General features: G+C 42.0%; 1 protein-coding gene across 1 annotated transcript; it reads left to right on the forward strand.

Annotated features, from left to right (window-relative positions):
- The first annotated feature begins 12,134 nt into the window (after positions 1-12,134).
- On the forward strand, positions 12,135-16,628 carry LOC133406247 (serine protease 57-like). Its single transcript, XM_061683725.1, has 5 exons — positions 12,135-12,216; positions 12,292-12,445; positions 14,187-14,316; positions 14,429-14,683; positions 15,727-16,628. The coding sequence occupies exons 1-5, from the start codon at positions 12,180-12,182 to the stop codon at positions 15,901-15,903; spliced, it is 753 nt and encodes a 250-aa protein (XP_061539709.1). The 5' UTR covers positions 12,135-12,179; the 3' UTR covers positions 15,904-16,628.
- The last annotated feature ends 806 nt before the right edge of the window (positions 16,629-17,434 follow it).

Here is a 17,434-nt window from a genome sequence, read left to right on the forward strand (position 1 = left end):
TCCTCCCACATCCCAAAAACATGCATTAATTGGAGACTCTAAATTGCCTGTAGGTGTGAATGTGAGTGGGAATGGTTGTTTGTTTGTATTTGCCCTGCAATTGGCTGGCAACCAGTTCAGGGTGTACCCCGCCTCCTGCCCGATGATAGCTGGGATAGGCTCCAGCACAGCCGCGACCCTAGTGAGGAGAAGCGGCTCAGAAAATGGAAGGATGGATATACAAACACACACAAACACAAACACACACACCCACACACACACACACACACACACACACACAGTGGGGCAAAAAACATCACTGCTCTAGAGATCTGCATGGAGGAATGGGCCAAAATACCACCAACAGTGCGTGAAAACCTTGTGAAGACTTACAGAAAACGTATGATCTCTGTCATTGCCAAAAAAGGGTATATAACAAAATATTGAGATGAACTTTTGTTATTGACCAAATACTTATTTTCCAAGTCACTGATGGTGTAGTGGTACACTCGCCTGAGTTTGGTGCAGGCAGCGTGTGTTCAGTTCCCACTCAGTGACGGTGTGAATGTGAGTGCAAATGGTTGTCTGTGTCTATATGTGCCCTGTGACTGACTGGCGACCAGTTCAGGGTGTAGTCCGCCTTTCGCCCGAAGTCAGCTGGGATAGGCTCCTGCGTCCCGCAACTCTAACCAGGATAAGCGGTGTTGAAAATGGATGGATGACTTATTTTCCACCGTAATCTGCTAATAAATTCTTCAAAAATCAGACAATGTGATTTTCAGGATTTTCTCATTTTGTCTCTCGTAGGTGAGGTATACCTATGATGAAAATTACAGGCCTCTCTCATCTTTTTAAGTGGGAGAACTTGCACAATTGGTTGCTGACTAAATACGTTTTTGCCCCACTGTATATACAGATATTTATACATTATATACATTTTATTATATATAAGAAAGAATATTAAAAAAATAATAATAATATAAAAAAATAAAAACCAAACTTTTTGAGATGGTTATAATTGAGACAATTAGCACTGTATTATACAATAAAAATATGCAAGTATAATACAAAACAATAAAAGTGAATGTAACAAAATCAATTGGTTTTATAAGGTGTCATTAATCCAAAAGTCTCACACACAAACACACTGCAGTACATTCGTATGTTGCTGTGTGTCTAGTAGGGAGTGAAATCAGGAGCCCTAACCCTAACCCAGCCTGGTTGGCTGTTCACCATGCGGTTAGTTAATCGGTAGAATCTGCTCCATGCTCCTTGTGAGTATTTTCATTTTGGATTTGTGTGTTTGACTGCTCCATAAATGGCTGAAAGAGCATGCCAACTTCTTTTTTCACTTCACTTGAGCTTTAGCATATCTGAAGCTCACTCCTGACTCAAATTTTGGCATGCAACAGGAAGCAAAAAAAAAAAATCGACCAAGTGACGACTCATAGAAAGCCAAAGAAAAAGCCAAGAGTTGGTTGCAATGAGGTCTAGCGAGGTCTGCCAATGGCACACGTTTTGACAGTTTTAGATATTTAAATGAATTTTTCCCGAAAATTTGACAAGATTTAAGGCGCCGGACTGTAAATGTTTGCAAGGGAAGTGAATGAGCAGGTACATCCTCTTATGTGACATACTGGCACTGAGCACTAAAACAGAGTCATGGTGGACTGGCCTACTCATCAGCGTCAAAGTGTCCTCCATAAATGCCAAAGTGTGGCTGTCATTACAATCATTGCGTTGAGAATGACGGTTCCTGATCAAAAGGGTAAAGCCATGATTTGGGGCGCAAAATCAACAAAGGTCCCAAAAGGAGCAGTGAAAAAGGATGGAAAAGAGATCAGGAAGATGATGTGTTGATGTGAAAAACACGAGTGTATGGGCTTTGCTTGATCAGACTGACGTGGGCCAAAGTGTCAAGGGAGCTCAATGGAAACATCTGCAAAGTGCGGCAAATGTCATCTCATTTAAACAAAAAAACGGGGAGTTTGGAAGCTTCCAAATGAGTTCAAAGTCGTGATAGAAGAGGACGTTTGGAGGGTTTCGGCTGCGGACTGTAGAGGCCACAAGTCACCCTAACTCAAGTGACAACAACCCGTAACCTCTGGAACCCTTGAAACCCTGTGTGGTCATTTTCTCTCCCAGCGGCTGAAAAGAACTGTGGTGGGTGGGAAAGAAAGAAAGAAAAAGAAAACACAGCCCCTCAAACAGTGCTCATAATACCAATCTTATGTATGTCGACGAAAATGGCGGGCGCGACGGGAGGGGGTAGACGGAGGAAGGCACATTTTTTTTTTTTTTTTTTGAGCGCTTATTGAATTGCCATTACAGCTCCTGAGACTAATTGTAACTGTTGTGTGTCTCTCGGTGGCCTAGGGGGCTCTGGAGTGGCCCTATATACTCTTACCCAGTGGGGTTTTCAGACGAGTGGCCCTGAAAGAGAAAAGGACCACCGTAGATCAATGGCAAACCTTTCACTCTTTCACGGGCCCCGGCTAATCCTTCTCATTTGTCTGCCATTTGTTGAGGCACATTCACGACTCCCTGAATTTAGGATTAAGCCTTGTTTTGTTACAAAAACAGCCCGACTTATAGTGCTGAAAGGGCCGACCAAAGAGCGGCCGATGGACCGGGGTGTATGCGAGGTTGCCTTATACTTCCAGAAAATGTGTGTCTGTACTAGCAGTAGTAAGAATTAGTAACACTTTATTTCAAATGGGAGCCGGTTGGCGTCCCTCGCAACTTTGGGGTGGAGATACAGTTTGTCAAAGAAATGACGTAATGCTACCCTCGGTCTTTGAAGTTAAAGCTAGCGGCTGGTCAGATTAGCACAGCAAACAGAAAAGCCAAGTGATTAGAATCTAAACTGAAATGCGGTGTTTGGAATTAAAAGCATGTGTGAAGTCATTAAGTCACAAAAACAAATGCGACTTCTACTGTGAACTAAATGCGGCCTCGAAGTGACACGCATTCGCACAAAACACGACGTCACAGTGTTTACGAAAGTAAATATGGTCCCTCATCCTGACGCATTTGTGACTATTTCAAGGACTTTGTGCTTGAACTGACTGGTCCCCTGATATATTTAGTTCGAAAGCATTTTCTTTTCACCATTGACTGTTTTCTGTTCTTTCATCTGCCATTACTTTTTGCACTTGTCTATTTGTCGAACAACTGTGACGGTTTTCGCCTTTTGATGAAATATAGGTCAGATGAACTCGACCTGATGCAGTCGCATCGGATACATATCCAATTTATATCCACATACGAAAGACGCCCTGGTCGAATTTGAAAATAAAATCGGAATTGTAATGTTCACACTGACATGAAATTATGGGCAAAAAAAACCCCAAAAACCAACAAAAAATAATCGAATTGAAGTCTTCAATGAAACCAACATAGGCGGAAGCCATATAGTCCTCGCAGAAAACCCAACCTGTGCTTCCAGATTAGCTAACTAAGGAGTGTCGAATTACTCTTACTGTTTTGGAAAATGTAAGACACCAAGAGTAGTCTTTTGAATTTCTTTAAGAGGAGATTATACAGAGCAATCTAGATTTCCACAAGGATTTTTGCTTTTACTTTAGCTTTTGCTGTGATGCCATTACAGAAAGATACTAGATACAGAAACCCATCTATTGTCAAGGAAAAGAGGGAAAACTGATGATAACCACAAAGTCAGAAATGGAACATTGGAAAGTGACTGGCTGCTCAACATAGGACGGACGGACAGCCAGCCAGATAGCCAGACAGCGAGCTAGCTAGCTAGATAAATAGATAGATACAACACACAACTGAACCACTTATGGGGCCATTGAACATTTTCCACCACCCTGGTATGATGGAAAAGTCGTTTTACGCTCATTTCAACAAGTAAACCCACAGAGAGACATAAGAATCAGACTTGAAAGCACACTTTCATAAGGCCTGAACAAACGGATTCAGCACAACCAAACACCTGCAGAGGAAATTTCAGCGACTGCCGCAATCCTGTCTGAACCCGCGTTTGGACGGTCCGCTATCGGCGAGCGGATTAGCCACAGCGTCTGAACGCCTTAGACGGAGCTGGCGAGTGGCACTCTCGCCATATTTCCCCTGAAGCGCTGCCATGGTATGCCGCAGGAATGTGGGTGGCGCAGGCCAATGGCACCCCGCGTCGGGGCATTCCTGGGATGCCTGCAGCCTCGCCAGACACCAGGGGGGCGAGATGAGGACCGCTGTGTGAGTCGGAAAGGGATGAGAAACAAAAGGGAGGCTTTGTACAGGAAATACTATTTGAAGAGCAAGATGTACTGTAAAATAACGATTGGCCTCGTTTGAACTTGAAGAAGACACAGATGGACTGTATTGGATACAGAAACTCATCTATTGTCAAGTTAGAGTTACGGCAGCACGGTGGATAGTGATTAGCACTTCTGACTTAGAAGCTGAAATTTTCCGTGGGTCCCGTGGGATTCTCGTGGGATGGCAGTGAATTTCACCATCAATCACGTGATTCGGCAGGAGCGGGAGCGAAGGTCATTAGGAGCGGGCGAGAGCAGGAACTATGAAAACAAAGTCGCCGGGAATGAACGAAACCATGATGGCGGGAGTTGACGGGAGTGGAAACCATGACGGGAGTGAAACCATGATTTATTTTATTTTTAATCAAATCGATATTTGAACATTTCCTTTCAGTATCGAGCTAAACATTGCTAAACAAAGGGACTAATACGGCTTTTGTTAATAAATGTGGAAGAAAAATGGAGCAGGATTGACTGGGTGAATGAATGGGAGTGGGATTCGGTCAAATTTTGGCTCAGGATTGGGTTCAAACCCTGTCGGAGTGTTTAATTTTTTTTCTTTAATTGCATTTGGGGTTTTTTTTCAAAACACTCGGGATTCGGCGGAATTTTTTTTAAACACTAAACTCGAAACTCGGGATTGACTCTACTTGACAGTGATTTGGTAGGACAAACATTCGAAATTAATCTAAATAATGGGCCACATGCTGCTTCACCATGTCTAATGATAAAGGCTTTATCATCCAGTCACCTGCAGCAGCTGGTTACGGTAAATTTCTATCATACCAATTAAAATCTAAGAATGGTGTGCAGTGACGCTGATCAATTTCGAATTTATTCATGTGCACAACATGAGATTGGTTTTGGATTTTAGTCACTGACAAACGCCAAAACCATGACTGTGTGTGTTCTCTCTGCATGCCAGCGAAAGCAGATCGACTCTGTGCTTTGTCACAACGTGACATCGCTCAGCACTGCACTACTTTCTCGCTAAATATTTTCAGACTTGAAGCAATTTTTTCAAACATACAAATCCGCTTATTTTCTTACTTGCATTGGATTACAGTACATTAAATACCCACGCAAACTAAGTACCACACAGTATCTGGAGTAGAAACTCTGTACTATACTAATAAAGCGATCAAAAGATAACATGCTAACAGTTGTATGCTAGCATAAAGCAAGATGGCAACCTGAGAAGTGAAAGTGCCAAGGAAGATTTAGGGTTTAACTTTGCCAGTAGTCATGGTACTATTTTCATAGATCATTTTACACTTGAAACTATGTAAGTCCCAGGATGCACATGTCTGGAAACAAGGAGTCCTAGCCCTGGAACAACAATGAGTCCCTGCAACTTATCATCACGGAATACAGATACAGTAATTCTACGCTATATCACGGTTCTTGTTTCGCTGTCCCGTTATAGTGTAGATTTTTATTCCAGTTGTTACTTTATTTTTTATATACTATTTGTACAATATTTTTGTTTTATCCATTGCCCCCTCTCTCAATATATGATATGCTTTTATTTTTTCCATTTTAATTTTTTAAGACGATATATTTTCCCAAAAACTATCATGACAAACAATAGTATTGTTGATGCATTTTATGTCACTGATATAATGATATTAGAGCAGAATAATTCAAGGACATACTTTTTAAGAACAAGTAACTCGAAGAATATATTGAACATTTGCATTGTAATGTGGAACAATAAACAAAACCATCCATCAATTTTCAACACCGCTTATCCTGGTTAGGGTCGCGGGGCGCTGGAGCCTATCCCGGCTGACTTCGGGCAAAAGGCGGACTACACCCTGAACTGGTCACCAGTCAGTCACAGGGCACATATAGACAAGGACAACCATTCGCACTCACATTCACTGAGTGGGAACTGATCCCACGCTGCTCGCACCACAGTCAGGCGAGTGTACCACTACACCACTACATCAGTGACCAATAATGAAAACATCATAGATAAATAAAACAAACCCTGTTCACAAATATTTGCACGAACAAATATTAAACATTTGGCACATAGGTACAGTATATACAGTCATTTATGCCTTACCAGGCAATATACCGTCGATCAAGTTTCGAGTTGGTTAAGTAAAAGTGCAAAGTATAGCAACATTAATAACAGCACAAGCAGATCAAACCAACCTGTTTTGATTCAAGCTATGCATTACTTTTCAAAAGTCTGCAGCCTTTCTTTAAACGCGGCTTTGTCAACATGTTTAATGGCTACATCTCTTACCAGGGTAAAGTACAGTATATAATGTGAGTATACATGCGCCATATCCACGGCCACATTTTTATTTGCATTGTTGGACAAAGAGTTCCATAATTGTAAGCTGACAGGAAACGGGAGATGTCCCACCGTATTTATTTATTTTTGTTCCCAGGTGAAGAAATTGTGTTTAAAATGGATTTTGTCACTTTGAGGTTAAGTCACTTTGTTCCGACTCATACAAAGTCGACCTACCAGCTTGTTGATGTTAGCGCGATGGGCCCGTTCATCTGGTTTGAATCCAAAATGTTCGCACATAGTAGCAGTGGCGTTCCATTTATGACGCTCAACTTTCTGTAATTGTGCAGCTTCCGGCTCGCCGTCAGAAAACTTAGCTTGGAGCATGAGTGTGTCTGCATTTGAAAAGCACATGCACGTACGCGCACACGCAAACACACACACACACACACACACACACATACGCACATGCACACACACGCTTCCTCAAATGGCTAGGCGTACAGGTGGACCCTCTCTTTTGTTTTAGCTCCAGCATTCTGAAATTAAAGCGCATATGCGACCAAATTAGTCGCACTTTAGAGCCATGTCTTGTAAAAAAAAAAAATAATAATAATGAATTTTAAAAAAAATGTAAATTACGCACCGGATTTCCAGCACCACGTTCGAATGCTTTCATCCATATCATTGCGTCCTCGGACTCTGATTCATCTTAGTTTCGGCATCCCTGCTCATTTTTGTGCGTCTCAGACGCAGGACGCAGATCAAATGAGATCCCTGTATTTTTAATGAGAACTGACAATATGCTAACATACAGTCAGATAGCAATGTGTGTCGAGAAAAGACTCAAAGGCAGATTAATAGTCATTTACATTCAGCTCATTTGCCATAATGCTAACTGATTTCAAGAAAGTAACCCGAGTAGAGAAAACACTGAGGCAGATTGACACATATTACTACATTTGATTCTATAGTGAAGAAATATTTCTCCTGAGAATTGATCAAATGCAAACATGCTAACAAATGCTACACTAACCTACCATATGAGAACCCTAAGCCTGTACATAAAAACACACTAGGGAAGATTGACAAGCATTTGAAATCTTTTCAGATATTCAGGTACTACTACATTTTAAATTAGACTTGAGATAATGCCAACATGCTAACAGTTGGTATGTTAACATATAGTAATATGACAACCTGAGTACAAAGAATGCTAAGGTACATTGATGAGGAATTTAAATCTTGCCCTGTTGTCAGGTATTTTTCTAAATGAGTATTGATCAAATCAGTTGGTATCCTAACATTTAGCAAGATAAGGAGTGAAACTCATAGACCCTTCACACCCAAAGGGTAACCCGTCATTCTTTTAAAATCCTCAAGCCCATAGTTTTATCCGGGCCTAAATTATATGTGGAGAAACTGCGCCCTCTAACGGCAATATATCAGAATATTTTAAAAAACAACAACAACAAAAAACTTGTCACTTACTCTGTCGGCCTCTACTGGGCATTTAAGGTACTCTATACTCTGCCCAATTCAAAGAACTATCGCTCACTACAAAAAAAAAAAGATACACAAAAGATAGATAGTTAGTGGAGTGACAACAACCCTTGCAAATCGTCACAATCGTCATCTAACATGGATGTACTGCATTCCTAAATAGTAAATGGTAAAACTGAAAGTCTGTGCTCCAATCGGAACTTCCATCCATCCATTTTCTGTACCGCTTATCCTCACTAGGGTCGCGGGGACACTGGAGCCTATCCCAGCTAACTCTGAGCGAGAGGCGGGGTATACCCTGAACTGGTCGCCAGCCAATTGCAGGGCACATATAGACAAACAATCGTTTGCACTCACATTCACACCTACGGACAATTTAAGAGTCTTCAGTGAAACTTCCATGCATGTTTTGGGAATGTGGGAGGAAACCAGAGTCCCCAGAGAAAACCCACAGACACGGGGAGATCATGCAAACTCCAGACAGGCGAGCCCGGATTTGAACCAGGGTCCTCAGAACTGTGAGGCAGATGTGCTCAACAGTTTTTCACCGTGCCGCCCCCAATCAGAACTTGATTGTTCTAATTCAAATCTGTTGCAGTTTAAAGGTAAAATCAACCGTAAACTCCAAATACTCCAAAAACTTTACATAAATATTACATGATTTAGGTTTCACAACGAGCCGTTAGTCGATGTGCCGTCATTGAGCTCAATGTACTGCAAGAGGAAATACTCTATGTTGAAAGGGACCTACGAATAACACACCAGAAGTTGTACAATTAGGTTTAATGCAGCAATTTTTTTGTGGTTGTTCATTCTTACAACCCCAATTCCAATGAAGTTGGGACGTTGTGTTAAACAAATAAAAACAGAATACAATGATTTGCAAATTATGTGCAACCTATATTTAATTGAATACACTACAAAGACAAGATATTTAATGTTCGAACTGATCAAATTTATTGTTTTTAGCAAATAATCATTAACTTAGAATTTTATGGCTGCAACACGTTCCAAAAAAGCTGGGACAGGGTCATGTTTACCACTGTGTTACCTCACCTTTTCTTTTAACAACATTCAATACACGTTGGGGAACTGAGGACGTGCAGAATGTGGTTTGGCATTGTCTTGCTGAAATAAGCAGGGACGTCCTTGAATGGCAGCATATGTTTCTCCAAACCTGTATATACCTTTCAGCATTAATGGTGCCTTCACACAGCATTAATGGCAGATGTGTAAGTTACCCATGCCATTGGCACTAACACAGCCCCATACCATCACAGATGCTGGCTTTTGAACTTTGCGTCCATAACAGTCCGGATGGTTCTTTTCCTCTTTGGCCCGGAGGACACGACGTTCACAATTTCCCCCAAAAAATTTAAATGTGGACTCATCGGACCAAAGAACACTTTTCCACTTTTCATCAATCCATCTTAGATGAGCTCGGGCCCAGAGAAGCCGGCGGCATTTCTGGGTGTTGTTGATAAATGGCTTTTGCTTTGAATAGTAGAGTTTTAAGTTGAACTTACGGATGTCGCATCGAACTGTATTTACTGACATTGGTTTTCTGAAGTGTTCCTGAGCCCATGTGGTGATATCCTTTACACATTGATGTCGGTTTTTGATGACTGCCGCCTGAGGGATCGAAGGTCACGGGCATTCAATGTTGGTTTTCGGCCTTGCCGCTTACATGCAGTGATTTCTCCAGATTCTCTCTTTTGATGACGTTATGGACCGTAGATGATGAAATCCCTAAATTCCTTGCAATTGTACATTGAGGAACATTGTTCTTAAACTGTTCGACTATTTTCTCACGCACTTGTTCACAAAGAGGCGAACCTCGCCCCATCTTTGCTTGTGAATGACTGAGCAATTCAGGGAAGCTCCTTTTATACCCAATCATGGCACCCACCTGTTCCCAATTAGCCTGTTCCCCTGAGGGATGTTCCAAACAGGTGTTGGATGAGCATTCCTCAACTTTTTTGCCACCTGTCCCAGATTTTTGGGAATGTGTTGCAGCCATAAAATTCTAAGTTAATGATTGTTTGCTAAAAACAATAAAGTTTATCAGTCTGAACATTAGATATCTTGTCTTTGTAGTGTATTCAATTAAATATAGGTTGAACATGATTTGCAAATCATTGTATTCTGTTTTTATTTATGTTTAACACAACGTCCCAACTTCATTGGAATTGGGGTTGAACATCCATCCATCCATCCATTGTCTTCCGCTTATCAGAGGTCAGGTCGCGGGGGCAGCAGCCTCAGCAGGGAAGCCCAGACTTCCCTCTCCCCAGCCACTTTCTCTAGCTCTTCCGAGGGGATCCCGAGGCGTTCCCAGGCAAGTCGAGAAACGGAGTCTCTCCGGCATGTCCTGGGTCGTCCCCGGGGTCTCTTTCTGGTGGGACGTGCCCGGAACACCTCATCAGGGAGGCGCCTGGGAGGCCTCTTAAACAGATGCCCAAGCCACCTCATTTGGCTCCTCTCAATGCGGAGGAGCAGCGGCTATACTCTGAGCCCCTCCCGGATGACCGAGCTTCTCACCTTATCTCTAAGGGAGAGCCCGGACACCCTGCGGAAGAAACTCATTCCGGCCGCTTGTATCCGGGATCTTGTTCTTCGACCCACAACTCGTGACCATAGGTGAGGGTAGGAACGTAGATCGACCGGTAAATCGAGAGCTTCGGCTTTCGGCTTAGCTCCTTCTTCACCACAACGGACCGATACAAAGTCTGTATCACTGTAGACGCTGCACCAATCCGCCTGTTGATCTCCCGTTCAATTCTTCCCTCACTTGTGAACAAGACAAGATATTTGAACTCCTCCACTTGGGGAACGATCTCATCCCCGACCTGGAGAGGGCACTCCACCCTCTTCCGACTGAGGACCATGGTGTCAGATTTGGTGGAGGTCCTGATTCTCATCCCAGCCGGTTCACACTCGGCTGCGAAACGTTCCAGTGAGAGTTGGAGATCATGGCCTGATGAAGCCAACAGAACCACATCATCTGCAAATAGCAGAGATGCAATACTGAGACCCCCTCTACGCCTCGGCTGCGCCTAGAAATTTTGTCCATAAAAGTTATGAACAGAATCGGTGACAAAGGGCAGCCTTGGCGGAGTTCAACCCTCACTGGAAACGAGTCCGACTGACCGCCGGCAATGCATACCCAACTCTGACACCGGTTGTACAGGGACTGAACACCCTGTATCAGGTGGTTCAGTACCCCATACTCTCGAAGCAACACCCCACAGGACTCCACGAAGCATTCTCCAAGTCCACAAAACACATGTAGACTGGCGGGGCGAACTCCCATGCACCCTCAAGGACCCTGCCGAGGGTGAGAAGCTGGTCCACTGTTCCACGGCAAGGACGAAAACCACACTGCTCCTCCTGAATTTGCGGTTCGACTTCCCGACGGACCCTCCTCTCCAGCACACCTGAATAGACCTTACCAGGGAGGCTGAGGAGTGTGATCCGCCTGTAGTTGGAACACATCCTTTTTAAAAAGGGGGACCACCACTCCAGTCTGCCAATCCAGAGGCACTGTCCCCGATGTCCATGCGATGTTGCAGAGGCGTGTTAACCAGGACAGCCCCACAACATCCAGAGCCTTTAGGAACTCTGGGCGAATCTCATCTCACTGCAGCACACTGCAGGTTGTACAATAGAGGATAAATTGCATAAGAATTGTTACAGTTACTCGCACTAAAAATAACCTGGATAATGAGCCACTTGCTGCTTCACGAAGTCTGAAGACTGAGAGCTGAAGTCTCAGAAGATGCAGGCGTTTATGTTTTGAACTTTTGGGACATATTTTTCTAGAATATTCTGGATGAATATACCAGAGCAGTGAGCTACAAGTGGTCAGATATCTTTGTCTTTAGACTTGGTGAAGCCGCATGTGGCTCACTATCATTGCCAATGTTATTTTATACTCTGTTACAAATATTTGAAAAATAAGTGTATTGGTTTTGGATGCACAGATATTTGGGGTTTCTAAGTTGAATAAATCGCGCAAACCTGCTTTTTTGTAACTTTGTGAACTTTGCAAAACCTCCACCAGCATGTTGGGAAATCCACTGAAGCAACTACAGACCACAACCCAAGTTAGTGCACTAAATAAGAGGAAGAAGCCTGAGAGGAAAGTGTGCATCAGAGCAAGTACCATGGCCATGATACTGTTGCTTTTCTTCATCCTATATGGTGAGCTTGTCTTCTTCAAGAAAGTTTATATTTCTCCTTAAGAAATAATACGAGGAGAGTTTTATGGGTTTTTAGGAGCTGACGGCACTCACATCGTCGGAGGCAGAGACGCTCTGCTGCACTCGCGTCCATACATGGCTTCACTGCAATTTCGTGGGCAGCACATCTGCGGTGGCTCGCTGATTAGACAAGACTTTGTCCTCACTGCAGCACACTGCAGGATACGCCGGTAAGAAAAAGCATAAAACTACTTAATTATTGGCTCTGAATTGAGGGATGTTTAAATTCCTATTTGTTGTGTTCTTTATCATGAGCATTACATACATTATATGTCTTTTTATACAGTCATGGGTGCCAATATTTTTTAGCACGACTATACGTATTATATGTTCATATACGTTTCAGTGACATGGTACAAGCTTTTCCAGACTATGCAGGATTCCTTTATATTGTGTGCTCGAGTAGCAGGCTGTTTGGGTCGTGTGACGTCACAGCGCCGGATAGTACCGAAGACCGGAAGGCGCTGGATGCAAAAAGCTGAAGGCGCATTCTGAATCATAGTTATCGATTTAACTGCTGTATATCTGCATTATAATCACTTCCAAATGGCAGATGTGGTTTGTAAAGGGGTTCTAGAGTTATCAAGAAAATGTTTAACATTTTTGTCCTCTGACCTTTAAATGCATTTATACAAAATAAATGGTACTAATTATTTTTGTGTTTATGGTAAAGCTTTCCAAGGCAATTACATGCAAATATCTTAAATATATGAACATTTACAATTCAACTGCTCTGATTTAAGAATGTGAAGACCACTACAACTAAACTTTGGACCCATTTCCATCTCCAACATTTATGCAGTGTTACGTTACATAAGTAACTAACTGTCAGTGTACCCCCAAAATGTAAATTAAATTGGAATCCATCCATTTTCTATGGCACATGTCCTCTTATGGGTGATCTGGAGCCTATCCGAGTTGACTTTGGGCAAGGGACTGGGTACACGCGGGATTGATTGCCAGTCAATGACAGGACAGGACAAACAAACTTCCACACTTCATTCACACCTATGGACAATTCAGAGTCTTCAGTGAACCTAACGTGCCTGCTTTTGGAATGTGAGAGGAAGCTGTAGTACCCATAGAAAAAACATGGAAGCACGAGAGCATGGACCACCTCTCGCCCTGAGTCAGTTGGCATAGGTTTCAGCACGTCCGCCACCCTAGTGAGGAAAAGCGGTATGGAAAATGGATGGATGGATTGAAATATTAATTTAAATGTATAATGTGATTTAAAAAAAATAGTGGTCACTGCAGCGCACAGTGCCACCAAAGCGGTCAGTGTCATAATTAATTCATGAAAAGAGTTGAAAATCTTCACAGTGATTCATTCAAGTTTCACGAGAAAGAAAACTCATTTAAAAAATAAGCTAGTCCAAATGGTTTTATTTTCCTTAACATTGCTATTTTGTCAATAAAGAAGTTAAAGTTACTCCCAATGTTTTATCCACAATGAAAGCTAAGCTGCACTTTTGTGACAAGGATGAATATTTTCCAGCTTCTGATGTGCCCGCCTGACCTCCACAATGCTTTTTATTCTTCAATTTAACATTGTGCATTACATTTTCGATGGGGCTAATGGTTAGGACTTCCACTTCTCAGTTTTGAGATTCGGATTTCAAATCTGGGCTGTGGCCTTCCTGTGTAAAGTTTCCATGTTGTCCCTGTGCGTGTATGGGTTTTCTTCAGGTCTTCGTCCTAAATTGTCCGCAGGTGTGAGTGTCAATGGTTGTTTGTCTATGTGTTCCCTGTGATTGGCTGACGAACAGTCCAGGGTGTAGCCTGCCTATCACTGGAGCAGGGCAATATAAAATGTATGGATGGGTATTGCCAGTCGTCACTTTTATATTGATGTTGTCTATTAAGAACCTCGACTCTGTATGAAATCTGCATTAATGTGTACTTTTACAGCGCTTTCACAGTGGTGCTGGGAGTAGACTCCCTGACAGGTAATGAGTCCACCAAGCAGGTGTTCACCACTGCTAAAGACATCCCGCATCCCGGCTACAACGGCCATGAAAACGACATTATGCTTCTGAGGGTGAATACGTTAAATCACGCTGCATCTTTTTGTGCCACAAAAAGCCATGGAACATGCAAAAGACAACTAGAATACTCCTTTGATGAGGTCACACCTATTTGACACCTGTCAGCTCAACGGCAGTGCCATCCTGACTGAGGCGGTGCAGCTGATCGTTCCCAAAAGAGGACGTCTGCAAAGACGCAGCAGGTGCATCACGGCCGGCTGGGGGGACATTGGTGATAACAACACCTTGCCCAACACTCTTCAGGAGGTCAACGTCACCCTGCTGTCGCAGCGCACATGTCGCCGACGATGGCAGACAGTCCCCATCGCCAGGACCATGGTGTGCGGCACCGGGTCCCGCATCTTTCAAGGCTTCTGCTCGGTAAGATCTTGACCGCACGGAACCACTACCATAAACAGAGGTGCAATGTTGTTGGATTCGCATATTAGCATTAGCCAACAGGGTTATTCTGATGACGGGCACACATCCACACGACAATGAACCCTCGCTATTCTAGGGACCAAGTCCCCACGCGAGTCGTAAAAACTTGCGAATAAGGAACAACCCCGTAAAAATGTAATTGCCAATATTGATAGTTTAAACCCTAAATATACCCAAACTATGATCCCAAAACACTTTATCATTTCACTCATTTTACAACATTACCCTTAAAAATAAATGGCTTAGAGTAGCAAATGACAAGATATGCCCAGAAAAGCAGTCTGCCAAAATGCGTGGTTGGAACGGCCACTTCTATCTGAGCACAAGCACTACCATTTTTTAAAACAGATGATGGGTTCTGGAGAAATTTATTTTAAAAAAAAAACAAAAAAACAAGCCTTTTGAGGGAAAGTTTTTTGTCTGTTGTTGCCTATAGAAAATGTGATCACAAAACCAAAAAATTACAGTAAAACAGTAGTAGCTTCATTATTTTTTAACATATCACCTCGACCTTTTACTTTCATCTGCTACTCGGGGGAACCCCTTCTTCGATTGGCTGATAAGTTAAAAAACATCTGCCAAAGAGCTTGTACGTGCCTAAATTCAGAGGGGTTTTGCAAGTTGCCGCGTCAGAATCACCGTGACCTTTCAAATGGCGTCACTTATGCTAGTAGACGTGTGGAGGACATTTGAGGCATTTGAAATGTACGTTCCATGTTTTACTAAAAATTCAGCAAAGATGGCAGCCTGGCCAGTTGTCACATTGCTACTAACAAATCTGTAAGCTGTTGTGTATGTCACGTTTGATGGTAGCGGTCACGTTTGATGGTAGCGGTCACTGGAATAGCCAACCCAGCCAGAAAAACTCGTATGAACTTCATCTACGAGCCAACAAACAAAAGTACCACAAACTGATATAAGGTTTATTCAGTCACATTCTTGTATGACTCTCCTACTTGTGTGTTTGTGTGTGACATGTTCAGGGTGATTCAGGTGGTCCACTGATCTGCAACGGCGAGGCGGCAGGCGTGGTGTCCTTCTCCGGGCGACGCTGCGGGAACCCCAGAACCCCCGACGTCTACACTCGCGTCTCGGCCTTCACTGACTGGATATCCATGGTGTTGAATAGAAATTCAACAAATGACCATCAAGCTGTGTGACATCATTGTGTCCAGTTACACAACTGATGTATTAGTGCTGAGTTTGTCAATGCATGATAATCATTTATGTCGGAATGTCACTGATTTTGCTACAGTATGTTGCACGCATTAGGCACGCTTCAGATGGTCCATTTTCCAGATTAATTGACGTTTTCATATCCAGGCAGAGACAAAGCGGAATTGAAAATAACAAATCCAGAACAGTTTCTTTGAGGTTTTTTTTTGCTTGCTTTACCATTGTAACGAAGAAGCAACCACTGGTCATTTCAGAGGAAGCTTTTGACAATTTGTTTTGGGGATTAAATAAATATTACATATGCATTGACTAGAAACAATCATTTTCAATCCCAATTATTGATGGTTAAATGTTGTAGGGTAACATGATCAACAGGTCCACTTATAGTAGAACATTTTGAATCACTGAACTAGAGGATATTTTCAGTATTTTTTTCCCAATAGTTTGTATAGTATTACATTTTAGTGCTTGTTCCATTAACCCGCCTCACATTAACATTGCCTCTTATATAAATATTATATTTTATATGCAGTACAGTATATATATTATGTAAATTCCAAAAATGAGTTGGTAAAGTGCACAATACGTTTTTTTTAAATATTTGCATAATGCGTTATAGGGACATTAACCATATTTAGTTTGGAAAAATGGACATTCTCCAGCCAATCAGTTAAAATAACACAGAGTTAATTGAATATAAATAAATGTGTATATTAAACTTTTTATTTTTTGGGGTGGTAATTATTCAAATTCTGAAGAAGAAAAAAGAAAAGAAAAATTCTTAAATTAAAATGCATCCAGTATATGTAAGTATATATATGTATATTCGACTGGTAGATTATTTTAATAAATGGGGAAAAATACATTTAAAAAACACTGCACTCATTTTGTTTTGTAAAAATGTACATTAATTTGTATATTATATTGGCAGATCAGTTTTAATACAAGGCGTGTCGGAAATGTTCGAGGACTGGTGTCACAAAAAATACGTACCGTATTTTAAATGCTATTTAAAAAGTACGTAAGTAGTAAGTTTCCCAATTCGAAGTATTTCCCCTGAAGTCTACCGTACTTTTACACCCAATCCATTCCATGCCTTCACTCACTACTAGAAAGATTGGTTGCTCCAGTAAAGCTGTGTTTTTCTCAACCAGGCACTGTTGGATGCTCAGCACATTGTGAGCAGGCACGTTGTCATAGTGAAGCAGTCACAAGTTGCCTGTTTCACCTTTTCACGTGCACTGAATGAAGCCAATTTTGCAGGATCTCTTTGTACACGTTGGTTGATCGTGCCGCCCACATTGATAGGGAAACTCATAGTACAGTATATCTTTTGTGACAAGTCGATAAGCTAATTATTACAATTTAGGAAAATAATACTTTAAAATTCTATACTAATTTTCTTATGTTAAAATGAACATAGTTGGACATGAAATTGGATAAACATGTCGAATGAAAAGGCCAAAAAAGTAACCACACCCAAAACTGGAATTCTACCACGCTCATTTTCTTATG

This window comes from Phycodurus eques, chromosome 8 (genome assembly GCF_024500275.1).
Source record: "Phycodurus eques isolate BA_2022a chromosome 8, UOR_Pequ_1.1, whole genome shotgun sequence".
Classification (NCBI taxonomy): Eukaryota; Metazoa; Chordata; class Actinopteri; order Syngnathiformes; family Syngnathidae; genus Phycodurus; species Phycodurus eques.

Bases quoted from the DNA above. Each gene is read 5' to 3' on its own strand.
- LOC133406247 (XM_061683725.1), top strand. From the start codon at position 12,180: ATGGCCATGATACTGTTGCTTTTCTTCATCCTATATG. The intron at 12,217-12,291 runs GTGAGCTTGTCT...ATGGGTTTTTAG, and splicing joins GCTTTTCTTCATCCTATATG to GAGCTGACGGCACTCACATC. The intron at 12,446-14,186 runs GTAAGAAAAAGC...GTACTTTTACAG, and splicing joins GCACACTGCAGGATACGCCG to CGCTTTCACAGTGGTGCTGG.